At 42.9% G+C, this 21,914-nt stretch overlaps 1 protein-coding gene across 1 annotated transcript in view; it reads right to left on the bottom strand.

Annotated features, from left to right (window-relative positions):
* The window catches only part of LOC115481786 (arylsulfatase A-like), a 79,924-nt gene that overhangs the window by 35,010 nt on the left and 23,000 nt on the right, over positions 1–21,914 (bottom strand). Inside the window, exons 2-3 of the mRNA XM_030221172.1 lie at positions 18,125–18,362; positions 4,160–4,378 (exon numbers count right to left, since the gene is read on the bottom strand). Of these exons, the coding sequence (XP_030077032.1) occupies positions 4,160–4,378; positions 18,125–18,362 (457 nt within the window). The remainder of the gene's footprint in view (positions 1–4,159; positions 4,379–18,124; positions 18,363–21,914) is intronic.

The raw sequence follows: 21,914 nt of genomic DNA, 5'->3' as shown, positions 1-21,914 counted from the left end.
AGTGGAGGAATTTTGGGGGAAGAGAGGGGGAGGGATGTACGTTGGGTAGGAGATCTGCTGGATATGGAGGGTAAAGTGCTTCCCTTCTCTACTTTGCGAGAGAGATACGAGATGGTGGACTCTGATATTTTTATGTTTTTGCAGATGAGGCACTATATTTCCTCCTTGCCTGTGACCCACCTTGGGACTTCTTTTGCTCAGCAGGTTACGGTATGTCTGAGGTCGGAAGACCTGGAGTAGCCTCGCCTCTGCCAATACGTAAAAGCCCTTTATGAGGTTCAACCTGACCTATCTCTACAGAATGTGGTGGAGGCATGGTCGGGGGAATTGAAGAGCAGTGTTTCAGTAGCAGTGCTTCAAACCTTTCTTAATAATATTGCTAAAACATCTATAAATATGCTTCATAGAGAACGTCTTGCCCCATCCTTGGCCACCTTTAAATCTAGACTGAAAACCCACCTCTTTAACATTGCTTTTGACTCGTAACCACTTGTAACCACTCGCCTCCACCTACCCTCCTCTCTTCCTTCCCGTTCACATTAATTGATTTGATTTGCTTACTTTATTTATTTTTTGTCTATTAGATTGTAAGCTCTTTGAGCAGGGACTGTCTTTCTTCTATGTTTGTACAGCACTGCGTATGCCTTGTAGCGCTATAGAAATGCTAAATAGTAGTAGTAGTAGTAGTAGTAACAGGAATATAAATTTTTATTACGAACCTATATTGCTCCTTGGAGGGCTTTTAAAGCCCGATTTGCTGAATCAGGCAGATGTCCCAAATGTGGGCAAGATGGGGCTACACTAGGCCATATGTTCTGGGCTTGCGAAAGGACTCAAGTCTTTTGGGAAGGAGTGAGGAGTTTTTTGTCTAGGTGTCTCGGAAGGAAGATTCTGCTCCATCCTGTGGGCTTTTTATTCCAGGATGGGACACAATTGCAGGTGGAGTCGGACGCGCAGCGTCTTTTTTTGGCAAAGACCATACTTTTGGCTAGAAAGGTCATTCTTGCCCAATGGCGAATGCACAGAGTTCCCCAGTTATCAATGTGGCGTTCACTGTTGCTTGATAAGGCACTCTTCGAACATAAGTTAGTGGGTAACAGACCTGAGTCTCTGTGGAAACTTTTCCAGGATGTTTGGGAACCTTATTGGTCTATGCTTACACACAAGGAGCGTAGCCTGCTCTTGAATGTATAAGGGGTAGGTTGGTTGGGCTATCTAAATATTAAATGGCAACTTTGTATTATGATATCTATGGGCTTAATACAGTACCTTGCACAAATTAATGTGTTAGACCTGAAGTATTTAGCTTCCTCCTATGTTTAACATGTTTTTTTCTCTGTTTTGGTTAGGGGAATGGGAGGGTGGGGGTAGGGAGGTTAGGGGGATATACATGAAAAATGTGATGGAGGTCTCATGTGTTTTGACTAACTGCCGGATAATGGCATATATTATATATAAATAATGGTGATGTGGTATGAGAGATACAATGATTAATGCTTTTTGTTGGTTTGTCTATTGATATGGACAGTGTTTTTCTCTGTAATGGTGAGAAATCCAAATAAAGATGATGTTTAAAAAAAAACCCTATTCAGTGGTGGTAATACCTCAGGTGGCAGTTTCAGAGTTTCTTCTAAATATTTCTTAGAAAGACTCCTTGGTGTCATATGGGGTATCCAAGGAAAGTCTTGAATTATCTTACTTTGAGCTTCTCATATTCCAGCAATCTTACTGCCTGGATCTTCCCTAGAGGTTGAATCACTCACTGAAATCCCTTCACATTCTATAAACAGATATTATATGCTTTAGGTCTTTCTCTACTTGGAAAAGTTTTTTGCTTACAGTTAAATCCGACCTTGTAATAGCCTGCCAGATAGTTTCAAGGGTTACCGGCATTGTTGGTGTATCATTCCCAATCTGCAGGGCTGTCAGTCCCCGGGAATCCTGTTGAGGCTCCTGCTGGTTCCATATACAGCCCTAACAGAGTTTCCTCGGGTCCCTTTGCATGGAGTGCTTGGAGCCACATTGCTGCTCCTTGCGATGTTCCCTCCCGAACTCAGTCCCGGTGACTCAACTGCTGTCTTCCTTCCAGCAGCGCACCCCCCTGCAACAGGGGAGAGCTTACAACAGCGGTTTGTGGGGGAGTACGGGCTGGAGGACTTAGCCAGATGCCTTCCTCAAGGGCGGGAGAGCCTCCCTCTCTCTCTCTCTGCCACAGAAAGCAAGACTCCTGCTGCCCCTGTGGAAGCCGAAACCAAAGGAAAAAACTGCAACACAGAAGTCTGTGGCACTGCGGGAACACTCGGTAAGGGAAGTTTAGTTTTCCCCCAATGCTTGCCCATCTCAACAAAGTTTGGCTTCACTCTGAAAGAAGCAACACGGAGGTCGTCCTCCTAATGTCTGGTTTCAAGCACCATCTTGGGTCCCAATTTAGGGGGGGGAGGGTGTCATTGTTAAACACATTTCCATCTTTTATCAGAACAGAAACACATTTTTGGTGCTGGGGAAAAACTGATGGGGGTCTTTGGGAGGGGGGCTGTGATTGGGATGGGCATTGGGAGGGTGATGGGGGTGGCATTGGAAGTCTGGCCAGCGCCTTTAAGTAACGATTGGGGGCACTGGGCTGCAGCTTTGTGGCCCGATGCTCCTGGCCAGGAACTCCCCTAGATTCTATATAAGGCTCCCAGATTTGCTCACCCAAATTTGTGCACGTGCCCAAAATGCGCGCACAAATAAATTGCTTTAATGAGCTCAATTACATCAATACATAAGTACATAAGTATTGCCATACTGGGAAAGATAAAAAGGTCCATCGAGCCCAGCATCCTGTTTCCAACAGTGGCCAATCCAGGTCACAAATACCCGGCATGATCCCCAAAATGTACAATACATTTTTTTCGGCACATTTGGAGAAAAGAGGTTGTCTGTTCGACCTCATGTCCATAACCAATTGTTTCTGCATCTCTGGATGAGCCGTTTTTTTTCAGGATATCGACTGTATATTTGCTCTCATCAGCATATTTCTATTTTGGTAGTGGAGAATTATTGTATAGCCCCTGAAGCAGCCCAGTTGGGCGAAACACGACCTGTGTCGGGCTATTGTATGCATATTTTAACTTGGTTATATCAATAAAATATATTTTGGTTTATTAACGATCTGCTTTGTATAGTTTCCACAATACATTTTATACTGCTTATCCCAGAAATAGTGGATTTTCCCCATTTAATAATGGTCTATGGACTTTTCCTTTAGGAAGCCGTCCAAACCTTTTTTAAACTCCACTAAGCTAACTGCCTTTACCACATTCTCTGGCAACGAATTTCAGAGTTTAATTACACGGTGAGTGAAGAAAAATATCTGTGTGCTCAATCTGACTGCGCACTAGTCCATAAGGCAATGTGCCTAACTCCTGTAGCATGTATCTAGAAAAGGGGGTGTGGCCAGAGGAGCATGGGCACGTCAGGGGCATTCTGAAAATTTGTGCACATACTTTTAAAATACTGGGTAGGTGTGCCTAACTTGGGCACCAGCATTTACACCAGGTTTCAGCAGGCGTAAGTCTGGTGCCCAAAGTTAGGTACAAGATTCGCGCTTAAGCGCTATTCTATAAATAGATTCTATAAATAGTGTGCACACTTTACAGAATAGCACTTAACACCGATTTTTTTCCCAGCACATAATTTTGAGGGCCATTTATAGAATCTGGCCCATTATGACCATAATGCACCTTCACGATTACCCCCTCCTTTGTTACTAGTAACTAAGGGGGGAAGTTATCTAAGTGGGCTACCATTATGATGGGTTAGTTTACCACAGGTCCCATTTTATGTAACGAGACCTAGTTATTAATAACTTGGGTTAACAATAACATAACATTTTTTAATGGTAGCCCACATATTTGCTCCCTTAATGAGAAAAATGAAATGTTGGGTCAAAACTGTCATAATGAAGAGATTTATTGTAATGTTAAATGACAGGATGGAACTTGCCAATAGAACTATATTTTGGATACCATAAATGACTACCATAATGAAACTATAGTATCTTACTTCTGGTTACATGTCTCCTGCAGTAATGCCATACTATTTTTCCTACATTTTATAACTCTTCAAATAAAGCTCTTAACAGATTATAAAGCAGTAAACTTGTCACAGGACATACGTGCGAAGCGTAGTAGAGGAAGAATGGCTGTTTCTGTTTGACAGAATTGGCGATGAATTCCCTTGAGAATTTGTTGTAACGTGGCACCAGTTCAGGGAAGTTTACTGGCTGCTGGATGATTTGGTCATTTTGAAAGACAGGAAGGTACACAACGCCTTGGTCACATGTTCCAAAACACTTGGTATACGGTGGGAAGCAGGTGAGATTCTGGCACGGACCCTGAAATAATACCAGAGAAAGCAAAAGGTAACATAGGGCCATTGTTTTGTGTAAGTCTGATTGTACAAGTATACCCTAAATTACTTTGCCTATTTTCTATTTCCAAGGAACCATGGAGTGTGTGAGCCATGTCGGACTGTTTATACAGAGGGTAATTTCCAAAATGATTCCCACAAATAGAAGCAATGACCCATGTGGTCTTATAATTGCCCACCCTGTATGTGGATAAAATTATATACTTAATTCCACAAGAAATGTACTTTCACCTGAATTTAGTGGACATGTTTGTGGAATATGATTAAGGCAAAGACAGTTACAACATTTTTGGTTTTGTACTTTCAAAAGTCCATGGGGGTATCTATTTCCTTAGGCAACTTCCAAAACTGGTGCAAGGTCCATGGATAAAAGTACCTATAGATTTTGCAGTACTGTGAGCACTGCTTTTTGTTTCTGTATATAAAGCCTGTTTTATTTATTTATTGGAATTTATTAACCACCTTTATGAAAAGATTCATCCAAGGTGGTGTACAATAGGTACAGTTTAACATCAGACTTACACTTTTGTTAACAGTGTAACAATAGTAAGGTGAACAAGTAAAGACAGAGACATAATGAAAAAGGAAAACTTGAAAGCAGCAAATTGAGACCTAATAACAGGACTATCATGAAACAGGAACAAAAGTATACACATTTAACAGCACTGAAATTCAAATAACAGAGATATAATAAGATGTAAGCATAATAGCATTGGAAAATCTAATAAGCACATAATTAGAACATTCAAATGGTGCAGACATGGGGACAAGATGCGTAGTACAGAGTCAGCTGAGATAAATAAATGGGTGGCTAAATTGTCTTGCGGGAACTGTATTTATGGCTAAACTAAAGGCAAGTTCTTTGTACAGTGTAAGAGGTCCACCCCTCCTCTAGGGGTTCTCGGGATCCTGTCTCCTCCTTTGAGACTCCGGCTATGGGCGAGGCCTCCTGCCCATCACCATAACCCACTGTAATCCACAGGGTAAGACTCAGGTAATCAATAGTTCCCGAAACCAGCAAGTTTTATTTCCTTGGTGCTCACAGTCCAGCAGTTCAAAACAAGAACAAAAACACAGCCCCACTGTTTTCACTCTTCCGTGGCTTCAGCACAGCAGGGTAAAAAGAAACATAAACACCACCACTCAAAAGAACTCAGTCCCCTCCCTTTTGAAACCAGTCCTAAAGCATAATGCTTTATACTCCCCGGAAAGGGCCAGGGAACTGTAGTTCAAAAAGAAAACGATGGCTGAAAGTCCTTCCCAGGCTCAATGACAAACAGTTCAAACCAAAACATCCGCCTTCAGCTTGGAGCAGTTCATACAGGTAAAAATAACCCCTCCCAAAACAACCCCCTTTCCACTTTGAGTAGTTCAGCAGCACACAGTCCAAAACAGCTTGAACTCTATAGGGAGATACCAGGGTCCCACCCTTTCTGGGTCACACTTTCACTATCACTGACCCTCCGCCCGCATGACCTTCCTACCTTTCCCTTTCAGTCCAGCTTCCATACCAGGAGGACACCCGCCTCCGGAGCTTCCTCCCCAAGGATTGCGCCCATGCTGCTATGTCCATTGGCTCCTCCTCCCTTTCACCACCCCCTCTTCAGACTCCTGCCAGTCCATAGTTTCTTTGTCCCACCCTTTCCCCAGCTGTTCCTCCTCCTCCTGATTAACCCCAGGGGACACCTCCCTTGCCTTGTCCTGGCTCTCCCCTGGAGGCTGTTGGGAAGGGTAGTTTCTATCCCAGGGTTTCCCCCGAGGCTGATGGATATTGTAGTTTTCCTCCTGCCTCCAATTTTCAGTGGGAAGGAACCCCTTTCTTTTCTCCCTTTGAGGTAGTACGAAAGGTATGGCTCTGTTCTGCCTCCCTTTCCTCTGAACCCTCTTCACTTCTCCTTCCCCCACTTCCATTCTATCCACCCCCTTCGCCTCCTCTTCACAACAGTTCATCAAGATATAAGGAACTGGTCTAAGTTACAGTGGGTGTAGCAAGTTAGTCTAGGTGCAGAATTAGTGTATAGTCAGTCACCCTATGTATTAAAGGCTTGGGAGAAGAGCCAGGCTTTTACCTGCTTCCTGAAGTAGAGGTAGTCTCCAGTTAGACGTAGTCCCTCTAGGAGTAAATTCCAGAGCATGGGGGCTACTCCACAGAAGGCTCACTGGCGGGTATTACTACTATTTCACAGAGAAGATATTGAATAATGAGGGAAGGGTTTCCTTCTGCAGAACGGTCCAGAGTCAGTCTAAATGTGCCAACATTGTCCAGTTCAGCACACTATTAGCAGCCAAGTTCATACAAAGTTAATTATATTCAGTGGAAAATAAATCTGTTGGCTCAGGCTGCTTGCTATGTGAAAATTCAATCACTGTTTCATTATTGCTACAAAGTATTACATATTAAGGGGATTTGTTTTAATTCATTTATCCAGTTTTGCTTTTTAAACCCAAAGGTTTCCTATGATAGCATTGTGCATATTTGAATTAGTTTTTCTGAACAAGTTTTGCTTGATTTGTCTTTACTTGAAATAAAAAAAATGTTAAAACACATCTTTTCAACAAGGGGCAAGGCTAGGTTAGGGCAGGGGGCCCCACCGAACTGGTCTGCACAGGACTCCGCAATTGCTAAGACAGTCCCTGACCAGTGTACAGGGCATTACAATAGTCCAGTTGTGATGTTATCATGGCATGGACCACTGTGATCAGACTTGTCTTTTCAATATATGGAGAGAGATTTCGTAGCTGCCATAGGTGATAGAGACAATTTTTAAAGGTAGTTTGAATTTGCGGAATCAGAGCGAGTGTTGAGTATAGCAGTATCCCAAGATTCCTGACCTGTGATTTTAGGGGGAGTTCATAATTCCCAAAAGGTATTTTGAAGTCCGGTATTTGTCCACTTGCGTTAGGTACCCAAAGAATCTCTGTTGTGCTTGGGTTCAGGCAGAGTTTGTTGTTGTTTGCCCATTCCTGAGTTGCAGTTAGGCAGGTAGTCAGTTTACTCAGACCTGTGGGTAGATCTGGTTCAATGGGCATCAGAACAGATGTAGAATTTTGTGCCCATTGACCAAAGCAGCTCAGCTAGAGGCTTGAGGTAGATATTAAATAAAATGGGAGACTGTATGGATCCCTGTGGCACTCCACAGTTTAGTGTCCAAGGTTTGTAATGTGCTGTTGCTGAACAAAACTAATTGTTGTCTGTCTGACAAATAGGATTTGAACCATGTAAGTACTGTGCCACTGATACCTGTTTTTGCTAGTCTTGTAAGCATGATATTTTGGGCACCCTGTCAAAAGAAACCGGTTAAAAGAAACCGGTTAAAAGAAACCAGACAAAAAAGTTCCAAACAAAAAAAGTTCCTGACATAAAAGTCCCTGACAAAATGGACTCCTGACAAAAGGGCCTGATGAAATAGATTTACTGAGAAAGTCCACGGCTTGTCACTTGAAAGTCCTGGCACCTATCCACACTATCCACACTTGGAATCTAGTGAGAATCATAAATCTGCTTGACAAGATAATCCAGCTTGATTAAGGAGGTTTCCCTACCCTGTTTTGTGTAGAGTCTATTTTGTCTTGGGGGGGTTTTGGGAGGGTTTTTTTTTTGTCATGGTCTGTTTTGGTTTTAGTCTGTTTTGTTGGGGTTTTTTTGTCATGGTCTATTATGTCGGAGTGCCGATATTTTGATCCACAGTTTTGAAGGCAGCTAAGAAATCCAGCAACACTAGTACTAAGGCAGATCTCCTGTCACAATTTCTGTGCAGATCATCAAGAAGGGACACAAGAACCTTCTCTGTTCTGTACCCAGGTCTGAAGCCAGATTGACATGGGTCTAGCCAGTTACTGTCAACTAGCCAGTCATTGAGTTGAATGCAGACTGTCTTTTCTATAAGTTTTGCTAGGAAAGGAATGTTAGAGACTGGTTGGTAGTTTTTGAGCTTGTCCAGGTTGAGTGAGCTCTTTGTCAGTGGGGGGCGCATCACAGATCATTTTAGTATTGTTGGCAGCTGCCCTTCCAAAAGTGAGGTGTTAACAATTTTTGTGGCCCCTTCAGTGAGGCCTTCGCTCGCTCGTTGTACTATCTTTGACGGGCAGGAATCAAGAGGGCTGGTTGTAGGCTGCAGGCCTTTCAGGATTTTTTCATGAACTTCCTCTGTGACCTGGCTGAATGAGTCCCAGATGAATGTGCATAATGAGGAAGAAAGAGTATTCTCTTCGTTAGCTGGTGGGGAGCTTTGATGGGACTATCAGTAGGTCTTGATGGAGACCTTAATTTTGTTGGCAAAGTATGTGGCAAAATCATTGCTGGTTAGTTGTGACTGACAAGGCTGGTTCTGTTTTTGGGTTTGCAGTAGGCTGCTTACTGTTTTAATTAGTTGCTTGGTTGGGTTTGCAGCTTGTTCTATATGATGAGAGAAATATTGTTTTTTGGCTATTGTTAAAGCCTGGAGGTACATTGCCATGTGTTTCTTACAGTTGCTTATTCTCCACCCCCAAAAGAGGCACTATGACTTCTCTTTCTCTTCCTCAACAATTTTATAAAAGCCTTCTTGAATGTGTAGGGGTAGCAGCCCCTGCCATCGTCAATGGTGTATTTCAGAGCTTGACTACATGCAGTCCTGTTCTACAGAATACATAGTTGCAGTGCTAATCTCCCATAAGAACATGCCATACTGGGACAGACCAATGGTCCATCTAGCCCAGTATCCTGCTTCCAACAGTGGCTAATCTAGGTCACTAGTACTTGGCAGAAAACCAATTAGTAGCAACATTCCATGCTACCAATCCTGGGGCAAGCAGTGGCTTCCCCCATGTCCATCTCAATAACAGGCTATGGACTTTTCTTCCAGGAACTTGTCCAAACCATTTTAAAACCTGGATACACTAACCGCTGTTACTACATTCTCTGGCAACGAGTTTCAGAGCTTAACTATTCATTGAGTGAAAAAATATATCCTCCTATTTGTTTTAAAAGTATTTCCATGTAATTTCATTGAGAGTTCCCTGATCTTTGTACTTCTTGAAAGAGTGAAAAATCCATTCATTTTTACCCGTTCTATCACTCAAAATTTTATAGACTTCAACAGATCCCCCCTTAGCCGTCTCTTTTCCAAACTGAAGAGCCCTCACCTCTTTAGTCTTTCCTCATATGAGAGGAGTTCCATGCCCTTTATCATTTTGGTCTCTCTTCTTTGAACCTTTTCTAATTCCGCTATATCTTTTTTGAGATACAGCGACCAGAATTGAACACACTACGCAAGGTGAGATCAGACCACGGAGCGATACAGAGGCATTATAATATTCTTGATCTTCTTTACCATCCCTTTCCTAATAATTCCTAACATCCTGTTTGCTATTTTGCCCATCACCACACACTGGGTAGAAGATTTCTGTGTATTGTCTACAACGACACCTAGATCTTTTTCTTGAGTGCTGACTCCTAAGGTGGACCCTAGCATCAGGTAACTATGATTTGGATTATTCTTTCCAATGTGCATCACTTTGCATTTGTCCATATTAAATTTAATCTGTCATTTGGATGCCAGTCTTCCCGTTTCCTCAGGTCTTCCTGCAATTTTTCACAATCTGCATGTGTTTTGACAACTTTGAATAGTTTTGTGTCATCTGCAAACTTAATCATCTCACTTGTCATTCCAATTTCCAGATCATTTATAAATATGTTAAATAGCACTGATCTCAGTACAGATCCCTATGGCACTCTACAATTCATCCTCCTCTACTGAGAAAAATGGCCATTTAACTCTACCCTCTGTTTTCTATCCATCAACCAGTTCCTAATCCACAGAAGGATGTGGAGGGGCATTTTCGATATGACTAAGTCCGACATTAAACGTTTTGCAAAAACCGTCCAAAATCTGAATAGGAAAGATGTTGATTTTCAAAAAAGAAAAACTTCTATCTTTTGTTTTCGAAAATACTGTTTCTAACAAGGTTTTGTGCTTTGGACGTTTTGCTGTCCATTAAAAAAAAAAAAACGTCCAAGTGAAAAACGTAGAAAATCAAGCCATTGGGATGTAAGAGAGGTCAGCATTTTTAGTAGGCTAGTCTCCCAGACATCCCAGGAGATAAATATGGCACCCTAGGGGGTACTACAGTGGGCTTCAAAACATGCTGCCAGGTACACATCTTACCATTGACTCTGTCCCATTAAACCATGTTTATTTATGTGTTATGTAATTTTATTCTTTATAATAGTTTCTACTATTTTACCTGGCACTGATGTCAGGCTTACCGGTCTATAATTTCCTGGAGCACCGCTGAAGCCCTTTTTAAAAATCATCGTCTCATTGGCCACCCTCTAATATTCAGGTACTACAGACAACTTCAACGACAGATTACAGATTAATAACAGCAGATCAGCAATTTCATGTTTCAGTTCTCTCAGTACCCTTGGATGCATGCCATCCAGTCCAGGTGATTTATTACTCTTTAATTTGTCAATTTGTCTCAATATGTCTTCCAGGTTCACAGAGAATTTTCAGTTCCTCTGCATCATCATTCTTGAAAACCATTTCTGGTACATCTTCTTCTGTAACGACCGAAGCAAAGAATTCATTCAGTTTCTCCGCTATGACCTTGTCCTGCCTGAGTGCCCCTTTTGCACCTTCATGGTCTAACGGTCCCACTGATTCCCTTGCAGGCTTTCTGCTTCTGATGTACCTGAAAAAGTTGTTACTGTGAGTTTTTGCATCTGCGGCAAGTTTCTCTTCATATTGTCTTTTAGCCTTTTTTATCAGTGCTTTCCATCTAGCTTGACAGTGCTTATGTTGCGTCTTATTTTCTTCATTTGGATTCTTTTTCCCCTGACACACCCTTAAAAAACTCCAGACAGCGCAGAACATGGCGGCGAGACTGCTATTTGGCAAATCGCGGTTTGAGGCAGCAAAGCCCCTTCGTGAGAAGCTCCACTGGCTCCCGGTCAAGGAACGTATTGAATTCAAAGTCTGTGCTCTTGCCCACAAGATTGTCTACGGGAACGCTCCAGCCTATATGTTCAGCCTAATCGACCTCCCGACAAGGAATTCCGAGAAGTCGTCCCGCACCTATCTCAATCTCCACTTCCCTAATTGCATGAACTTAAGATACAAGCTGCTCTTTGCCTCTTCTTTTTGCTTCATGTGTCCCCGTTGGGAGGCGGGGATAGTGTTGGGCAGACTTATAAGGTCTGTGCCAGAACCAGTGGTGGGAGGCGGGGCTGGTGGTTGGGAGGCGGGGATAGTGCTGGGCAGACTTATACGGTCTGTGTCCGGAAAAGGGCAGGTACAAATCAAGGTAAGGTATACACAAAAAGTAGCACATGTGAGTTTATCTTGTTGGGCAGACTGGATGGACCGTGCAGGTCTTTTTCTGCCGTCATCTACTATGACACACTTAGAGGTAAATATAAGGTCAGCTTTACTGATGCCACCAGTTATATCAGGATTCTGCATGCAAACAGACTTGACACAGATCCATGTTTTGACACCTAAGGGAGATGCTGAACATGGGGGACAAAAGGTACACAGAAATGGAAGATGGATAATGGACATGGAGAGAGAAGAGAAGTCAAATGGACAGGAGAAACTGGTGAGTGAGTTAAGAGAACACAGAGAGAAGCAGAAACCAGAGCCTGAGAACAACTTGATTTTAAACATACAGGGGGTCTTTTACTAAATCTTAGTTCGAGTTATCTGCAGTAGGGCCCATTTTATTCCTATGGACCCTGCTGCAGATAACTCGAGCTAAGCTTTAGTAAAAGACCCCTACAATGACCAGACAATGAAAGGTAGAAAAAATAATTTTATTTTCCATTTTGTGATTAGAGTACATCAGATTTGAAATGTACATCTTGCCAGAGCTAGTGTTAAAACATGGCAGGGGCCCAGGGCACAAATTTGGGAGGGGACCCAAACCTCTACCCAGCATCAGTATCCCCCAGTGCCTTTTTTACCAACCCCATTTATTTATTTATTTACAAATATGTACAATCCGTATTATCTCAAATTCTAAGCAGAGTACAGGTAACAGATATAATTAAAAGACATAGCACAATATACAAACAATTACTTACAAAAAAATCTCAAATCACCTTGGTTTTTACAAGTCCATTATTCAACCCATATTATTTAAGAATTGTCAGCTAAACTCATACCATAAGACTGTTTAAAAACAAAAAAGGGTTTTAATGGTTTCTTAAATTCTTTTTTCTGTTTGAAGCTCTCAAATATATAAGGGTAATGCATTCCACATTTTTGGCCTCACTATGAAAAACACAGCGGACCTATATTCTTCCAGTCTGATGGAATTAACGGAAGGTACATCCGGTAGATTTTTTTATTTGAGGACCTCAGTGTTCTTGGGGGGCTGATAAATTCTTAGCTTTCAGGAAACCAGGACCAATACTGCACTATTCAACACCTTAAAAACCAATAATAAAATTTTAAAACAGATACACTACTCTATTGACAACCAATGGAGCTGTATCAGAATGGGGGTGATGTGTGAATACCTAGAACAACCACTAATGACTCGCACTGTAGCGTTCTGAGCCACTTGAAGGGCCCTCGATAAATTCTTTGGAATTCCAGTTAATAGTCCATTGCAATAATCAAATGAAAGACAAACTGCACTTTGTACTACTGTATGAAAATTACAGGCATTCATCAAATCTCTCAATCGTCTAACCATTTTCAATTTAATGAAAACTTGCTATACTGTATTTAAAACGTGATTTCTTGCTCGGGGGCAAATCCAACATAACTCCTACATTTTGAACGGTCTGCATGATTGGAATGGAGATTTCATCTATTGAAAATGGGAAGGGGCATCTGTCACACAGACTAGACAAAAGTAAAATCTGAGTTTTAGCCACGTTCAGTTTTAAGTAATTCCTCTTCATCCATTGTTCAATGGTACTCAAACATAAATTCAGCAATGAAAAACAATCATCAAAGCAACGGTCTTCTGCCCCATTCCAGCCACCCATTTTCTCATTCTTTCCACCATCCCCAGTTCCCCACCCTTTGTGCTCTTTCCCTGTCCCCAGTCACTCTCTTCTTGGGCTTTACCCCTTAGTCATCCGATCCTTCTATCCTTAGCCACTCTTTCTCTTGATCTCCCTCAGGTTCAAGCACCCTGCCTTCTCTTTTTATTTTATTTTATATTTATTAAATTTCAAATTATTACAAATGAATATCAATTTGTAAGGTAATATAGAGAAACAGTTATAAGGCAATTGAAAAATAAAAGATAAATATATCTAAACATAATATTCTATCTCTTCCTTAGACCACAACATTTGTTTTGTTTTGTGGGGAGTGAGTTTAGAAAACTAAAGGAGAGTTCAATAAGGCAAATCAAAATTTAAACCATAATTGGCATAGTTCTGTTCTTTATCCCATCATTCTCTATTAGCTGATACAGTTGTTCCAGTCTGTCGGCTAGTTGGATTTTTAGAGTCCAGAAAAATTTTCAGCTGACTTGGCTCAAAAAACACATATTTAACACCTAATAAACGTATCACACATTTACAGGGATAAACTAATGTAAAAGTTGCTCCCAATTTTTTTTACTTCTTCTCTCAAGGTCAGAAATTGTTTTCTTCTTTGCTGGGTCACCTTGGTAACATCAGGATATACCCATATTTTTTGACCGCAGAATAGTGCAGAGGAATTTTTGAAGTATAGTTTCATGATCATATTTAAGTCCTGCTCAAATACTAAGGATACTATCAAAGTCCCCCGATTAGATATTTCAACCATAGAGTCTTCTAATAATGCAGTTAAATTCTGCAAATCAATATCATTTCTCTGAGGGACTACATTCACCATATTTGCTGGTTGAGAAGCCTCTCCACGCTTCTGAATAGTTGGAAGGTAATAGACTTTATTACAAGGGGGAATATCTTTAGGAGAGAGCTTCAGAATCTCTTGTAAATATTTTTTAAAGAAATCGTAAGATGATAATGCTGGTGAAATTGGAAAAGTCAATATAAGTGTAAGACGTCGATTAAAGTTCTCAATTTGCTCTATTTTGCGAGTTGTTAACATTTTATCTTTAACCAAGATGTCCACAGTCAATTTCACTGTATTTACCTCCTCTTTTATCTGAGATACTTGATTTGTTACCTCTGTTTTAACTTTATCGAAGGATTCCGACATTGTAGACAATTTACTCACTATTGTGGACATTTCTTTAGTTGATTTAGCCACCTCAGCTGCAAGTCCCTGGACCACTTGCCAAATAGCCGTCAGAGTAATCTCCTGTGGGGCTCCTTGCTCCAGTATACTTCCTTCTGCTAGTCCAGGGGAGGAACCGCCAAGCAAACTCAAACTGTCAGCGTCTTCTGTCTCAGCTTGACCTGCTAACCCCGCCCTGGAACTTGCAGGACACGGAGGTCGCATCAGCACTGGCGGCGATAGCGTGGTATCAGGCCCCAAGATAGACGTCACTCCATCGGCGTCGCTCAACGCGGGACTCGCCAAACCATGTTCCACCGGGAAGCTTCTCATGTAGCGGTCTAGGGTCTGCTGGATTGGACTCGAGGTAAGGGCTATCGGCGGTTGCCCTTTAATCGCCGCTTTCCGCTTAGTATGGGGCATTTCAACACAAGAATAGAACTGAGGTATTTCCAGCAGGCTCCCAAAACGCTCACGCAGCAAGCTAGGACGCCATCTTGCCACTCCCCCCACCCACCCTGCCTTCTCTTTCTCATGACTCGCATTCTGTTTACTCTGAAACTGCTGTCTCTGGGGGGGGGGCATGCTGACCCAGTGTCCACATACCAGTAGAGGCCTGTAGGCCCAGCAGTGCAGAGGTCTGCAGGTGTGGTTGTGGAGGGCCATGTGCAAAAAACGTGACTGCTCAAGTATAGGGCTGCCCCTGATATGTGGATTAATGTGAAGTGAGGTAAAGGAGAAGAGCCAAGAGAAACTGAAAAAGTAAGCAAGCAGTGTGTTTTTCAGCACGACTGATAGAGTAGCCCAATAAATTTATATATAGGATATTTTTTCATTGGAAGAGGCACGGAATAGCCTCTACCATCAGTGAGAACAGTAAACAAACTGTGACGAAATTTAAATATGCTTGAAACAGATAGAAAGATTAGTAGTAAAACCAGCTGGTGGACAGATAAGATGGGAGTAGGTTCTAGGTGAACTACTAATAGAAATCTACATGTTCAATCACCTGGCATAGTAGAGGGCCACAAAAAGTGGTGCAGTCAACATGTACACAGCTAGCGTGATGAGTTAAGAGAAAACAATGTCAACCAACATAAAATGGTGGCAAGACCTTGGTATGTTCATACATCACTAGGAGAAGACTACAACCTTCCTTGCTTAGACTACAGGCTAGTCTGGTAACACTTTCTTAAAAGGTATCAAGCTTCTACCATTGTCATTAAGGAGATATTCTAAGTAAGAGAAGGGTAGGCAGGAACAGCAAGACTGCGGAGGTTGGCCATACTGTAGTTGTCTAATTCCCAAGTATACATCTTTTCATTCTTATATCATTATCTCATATTCTAGTAATTACTTTACATGTGAAAATGATTGCCCGTTGTGCATTATTTTTATCATTAAGGTTTATGAATCTCTATCACATCCCTCTTTATTTCCTCATCACTTTTGAACTTCATCAACATGGAACCCATATGTGAATGGAGTCTATTTATGATGTTAGAAGGGATAGATGCCATTTACATGTGTATAAAGGCTAACTATATGTATAATGATTTTAGAACAGACACTACTTATATTTACATGTGTCAACATGCCACTTATACATGGAAGTAGTGCTATTTACATGTGCAAGGCCCCAAGTGATGTCACAATTTTTTGAATGTAATCTGCTAGCTTCTTCTGATGTGTATGCCACCATATACACTTTTAAACTTTTTTTTTTGTGGTACTATACATATTTTATAAAAGGCTAGATATTTAATAAGCGTTTTATAAAATACTACTGTTTCTAAAATGCAAAGACGATTTTTTGGCCTGAACATTCTTTAAAAACTAAAGCTTAACATTTCTCTCGGTGTCACTCTCCATGTGTTGGAAAACACTTCTGCATGGAGTGGAGGAGTAGCCTGTTGTTTAGGACAGCAGCATGAGAACCAGGGGAGCCCAGTTCAAATCCCACTGCAGTTTCTTATGATCTAGGGCAAGTCACTTAACCCTTCATTGCCTCAGGTACAAACTTAGACTGTGAGCTCTCCAGGGAGATAAAAATACCTACTGTAGCTGAATGTACACTGTGTCATGTCTGTGGCCGTGACCACCCTCAGACTTACCTTGTTCCTGGGGGTCAGCTTCCTAGCTGGCTCCTGTTTCTTCTGTCTGTCCTTTCTGAGCTAGCTCTGGCTCCCGGTCCTGGCTGCATCCAGCAGCATGAAACTAATTGCTTCACTACACTACACCTGGATGTGGGAAGCCTCTCTGTGTTTCACTGTGCTTTCTGCCTGCTCCTTGGTTTGTGCCTGAACAGCCTCCGTAGTTACTTAGAGATTGCTGCACCTGCGCCTCTGGTGTTGAAGGGCTTTATTAATCACTTAGAGACTGCAGCCTTTGCTTTTGCATCGTCTAAAGTCCCTGGTATGTTAGAGTGCTCTGTGCACTGCTACATTGTCCAGTTCAGTGTGAGTTCTAGCTTGTTACTAGTTAGCTTGGGCACAACTTCGCTAGTTCTCCTGTGTTTGCTTTGTGCGAGTTCCTAGTGTATGACTAGTTAGTTTGGGCACAGCTTTGCTTGTTAGCCTGTGTACAGCTTTACTAGTTCTCCTGTGTCTGCTTTGTGTGAGTTCCTAGTGTATGACTGGTTAGCTTGGGCATAGCTTTCCTGTTAGCTTGTGTACAGCTTTACTAGTCTTCTTGTGTTTAGCTTTCTGGTTTTCCCGTGTGTGTTTTCTTTTGCTTCTGGAGCTTCAGCCCTTGTTCTGTCTGTTGCCAGTACTCCTTGATACTGGAGCTCCAGCCATAGTCTTGCTCCTTGCCCTGACCATTGCTTTGAACCTGACTACTGCTTTGCTAGCCGCCTGCCCAGAGACTTTGCTTTGACCCTGACTACTGCTTTGCTAGCCGCCTGCCCTGAGACTTGCTTTGAACCTGCCTTCTGCCGGAACCCGGACATTCCCTGCTTGTCGGCCTTGCTTTCGCCTAGGTGCCTGGGGGCACTTCTGTATCCTGATTCCTGTTGTTCCTGCTTGCAAGTTCCGGTTTTCCTGTAAGCCCTGCTGGCTGCCCGAATCTGAGGGCTCAACCCTCGGGGAACGGTGGCTAAGCGTAGGTGAAGCCTAGGTCCAGTGTGCTCCTGTCCCGTGGGTTTCGCTCCAGTGTGTTCCAGTCCAGTGGGCTCCACTCCAGTGCGTTCCAGTTCAGCGGGCTCCACTTCAGTGTGTTCCAGTCCAGCGGGCTCCGCTCCAGTGTGTCCCGGTCCAGCGGGCTCCGCTCCAGTGTGCACCTGTCCGGTGCGTTCCAGTCCTGTGTATTCCTGTGCAGAACTCCAGTCCGGGGTTCCAGCCCAGTCTTGCCTCGTCTCTACCTTGAAGGTGACCTTGCCTGCCACTGCCGCTCCACGGTAGTGGTCCAAGGACTCACGAACCCAGTGCTCCCGGGGAAGAAGCCTGACAGAATGCCAAGGTCCTCGAGAACGCGACACACTGATTCAATAGCATTCAGGCTTGCAAATGGAATATAAGAAATAAAATAAATATGTTTACCTGATCATGAGAGTAAGGAACCCCCAAAAAACTGTCAAAGCCTTGATGTATGGGTAGGAAGGTCCCATTGGCGCCAAGTCCAAGATGCCATTTGCCCACCATGGCTGTGGCATAGCCATGTGGCTTCAACATCTCTGCGATGGTGACTTCACTGAGTGGTAGTCCTCCAATGGAATTCACTTCAAATACTCCATAAACTCCAGAACGTGTCTGATACCTGCCTGTCAGGAGTGCAGCTCTGCAAGGAAAAGAGCCAGAAATCATTACTTTGGTCACGGATTCTACATCCTATGGTCTCAGAAGAATGAGAGTAGTTGTGGGGGGGGGGGGGGGGGGGAGGGAGGAAGAGGGGCACTATCCAATATTGTAACAAGAGTGTGAAGGATCTGCAGTGCATGATACTTATTTTAGTTTAAATCTTATTTTATTGAAGTTTTAACATAAACCATTCTCCATAAACAACAAATCAGCAATTCTCATCAGAGCAAAAGCAAAATGCATCATGTATGAAGTGGAGAAGGCTTGGCTTCTTATAGCCCCTCCGTTGATACTTATTTTAAATCTGCTGCTGCGCTTGAAGAAGGGAGGCATGAGAGGGAGATATGGTGGGTCATGGAGCAGGCAGGAGAAGAAGGAGAAATGCCGGACTTCAGGAGGGGAGGTGGAGAAGAGAATGAGGGCAATATTCTGCTCCTAGTGGGGGAGAGAGAGGACGAGGGACAAAGGCTGGACCTGCAGGAGGAGGAGGGAGAGAAGCTGAGAGGGAGGGAGATTCAGGACCTGGTGGGGGGGGTGAAGAAAAAAGGAGAAATGTTGGACCTGAGGGGGGTAAGAGGGAGAGAGTGTGTGCCAGGAGGGAGAGAGTGTGTGCAGAAGATAAATCATGTGCCTTGAGAAAGGAGGGAATGAGAGATATAGCGGAATTAGAAAAGGTAGAAAGAAGGGCAACGAAAATGATAAAGGAGATGGGATTACTTCCCTACGAGGAAAGGGTAAAGCTTCTAGTGCTCTTCAGTTTGGATAAGAGATGGCTGAGATGAGATAGGATAGAGGTCTAGAAAATAATGAGTGGAGTGGAATGGGTAGACGTGAATCGCTTGTTTACTCTTTCTAAAAATACTAGGACTAGGGGGCACGCAATGAAGCTACTAAGTGTTAAATTTAAAACAAACTGGAGAAGACATTTCTTCATTCAACATATAATTAAACTCTGGAATTGTTGCCAGAGACTGTGGTAAAAGAAGCTAGCTTAGCAGGGTTTAAAAAAGGTTTGGATAATTTCCTAAAAGATAAGTCCATAAGCCATTATTGAGATGGACTTGGGAAAACCCACTGCTTATTTCTAGGATAAGCAGCATAAAATCTGTTTTACTGTTCTGGGATCTTGCCAGATACTTATAACCTGAATAGGCCACTGTTGGAAACAGGATACTGGGTTTCTGACAACATTTATGTTCTTCTGTTCCTGTGCTGGGAAAGGTAGAGAGGGGACACTGACAGATGACAGAAAGGAGAGAGATAACAGGAGAGGGGTTGAAGAGTGGAAGATGAAGGGGGGGAAAAGAGATGATAAAGGCAAGACAAGAGGAAGGGTGAGGGAAGTGGAAAGAACACATGAGAAGAGAGGAAGAAGATCTGAGAAAAGGATAATGATGTGAAATGAATGGTAAGAGACTAAAGTGGAGAGGAATGAAGGGGAGGATGGTGTGGAGAAAAATAACAAAATAGAAACTACCAAGGTGGAGGAGCAAACAAACCACTATGAAGCTACAACAGCAAGGAAAAGGAGTAGGGTTATAGAAAATCTTCTAACACAAGATGCTTACGCAGGAAATAGGTGCAAATGTTTATTAGAGCAACAGCCTTGAGCCAAACAGCTAGGTTCCGTGTTCCAGTGACTAAAAGAACTCTTTTTCGGCAACAATTTACTTCGTTTTCGAGGTTTACATACAATTGCCATTTTGGACTTTAACAGCATCAGTCCACATGTGATATACCAGCAGATTCCTCAGGCAGGCAACTATGCCGCAACACCCCGTGTCACATGGTTCCATGTCATTCCATGTCAGGTCCTAGATGTTTGGCTCCTGGCTGCTGCTCTCAGACATGTAACCCTGGTCGCACCACACACACAGGCTGGGCACCAACTAGCTCTTCGCGGGTCAGCTCCCAAGACCAGTGCCTCAAAAATATATACTTTTATCAAGTCAACCATGGTAGCATGAAATGTTGCCATAGGTGGTCATTGGCTCAGCTGTTTGGGGAGGCTAAAGTAGGTGGGGCTGGAGCAGGGCCAGGGCAAGGCCTGAGTCCATAATTCTTTGACAATATGTAGAAAGAAGGGTCAGCAAAGCAGTTGCTAGTAACACCTGTTTTAAAATTTAGATATAAAATATGTATCAAGTACCAAAGAATAAAGTGACAAGAAAATTCAGTGTATATATATATATATATATATATATATATATAGGTATCTTAGGCAATTAAACTAGATTGAAAAAGTTCATAGATGATGCTTAGGCCTCTATTTGAGGCCTGCAGGCAGTCTGCTACTCTACTGTCTTACACATCTCAGTTGCCCTCAGCCATCACATCGTGACTGATGTTATGACAAACTAAAAATATATTAAAGTTCTGATATCACCTCAGTAAGGCCCAACACACAATCCCTCCACTGCACAACACTATACACAAATTTTGTGCAAAAATATACTCGGAACCTTACCATACCATAACAGCATTAACTCCCAGGACTGAAACAGTAACAACCTTATACATGAAAAGTCAATACTGTAAATATTACACCAGACCCTAAAACACCAATGCATTACCTAGTGTGTGTGTGGGGGGGAGGGGGTAGGGAAACAAAAACAAAACTGCAATAAGATCTGTACACAGACCCTACATGATAGCAGAATACTGCTCCTTGGTCATACACACAAAACACATACACTCAATCTCACTCTCTCTCTCCCTCTCACCAGCTGGTCCAACATCTATTAATCCCTCCCCCTTCTAGCACTTTTTCTCTTTGTTCATCCCCCTCCCCCCAAGGTCCAGCAGAGCAGTAACTACCTCTCTCTCTCTATTACTGCTACAACCAGGTCCTGTGTCTCTAGCCTCCCCCCCCCCCCCCCCCATTGTGGTTCTAGCGTCTTTCCTTTTCCCACCGTCCCCATAATCCAATGATCCCTTGCAAGCAGTACTGTAATAATCACAGCGATCTCCCTCAGCCTTCTCTATCATAACGGGTCCCGCGCATCCACCTATGTGGAACAGGAAGTTGCATCAGAGGAGCCGGGACCCGTGGTATAGAAGGCCGAGGCATAATCCTGTAACTGCTACTGGTAGCGATCAAAGGAGCAGGAAGGATTCCAGCCCTGAACTGAGAGTCGCAGGGGGTTTGGGGTAGGGGGAGGAAAAACTGCTGCAAGAAGAGGGGGAGGAGAAGTCGCTGCAAAAAAAGAGGGGAGGAGGAGGAAGAGGAGAAACTGCTGCAAAGCAGGGCCTCTTAGATCCTCTGTTGCTTGTTGCTGGGTGGATTGCGGGCAGTTTTTTTTATGTGAAGGCTGGCTGCATTTGTGGCTGGGAAGGCTTAGCTTCCCCAAGCCTTTTATACCAGACACCTATGAAATACTTTTGATGCAGGAATTACCACTATTGTTAGCAGAATCTGTGGTACTTCAGGAGTCAAACACCACACACCAGAATGAGAGAGAAGTCTTCTTTATTTGCCAGCAAACAAAGTAGGACATCAGCGCTAACCCTCTTCTTCTCTTAGCTCTCTGTG

This window comes from Microcaecilia unicolor, chromosome 1 (assembly GCF_901765095.1).
Source record: "Microcaecilia unicolor chromosome 1, aMicUni1.1, whole genome shotgun sequence".
Classification (NCBI taxonomy): domain Eukaryota; kingdom Metazoa; phylum Chordata; class Amphibia; order Gymnophiona; family Siphonopidae; genus Microcaecilia; species Microcaecilia unicolor.
This window is presented reverse-complemented; position numbering and strand designations above follow the sequence as displayed.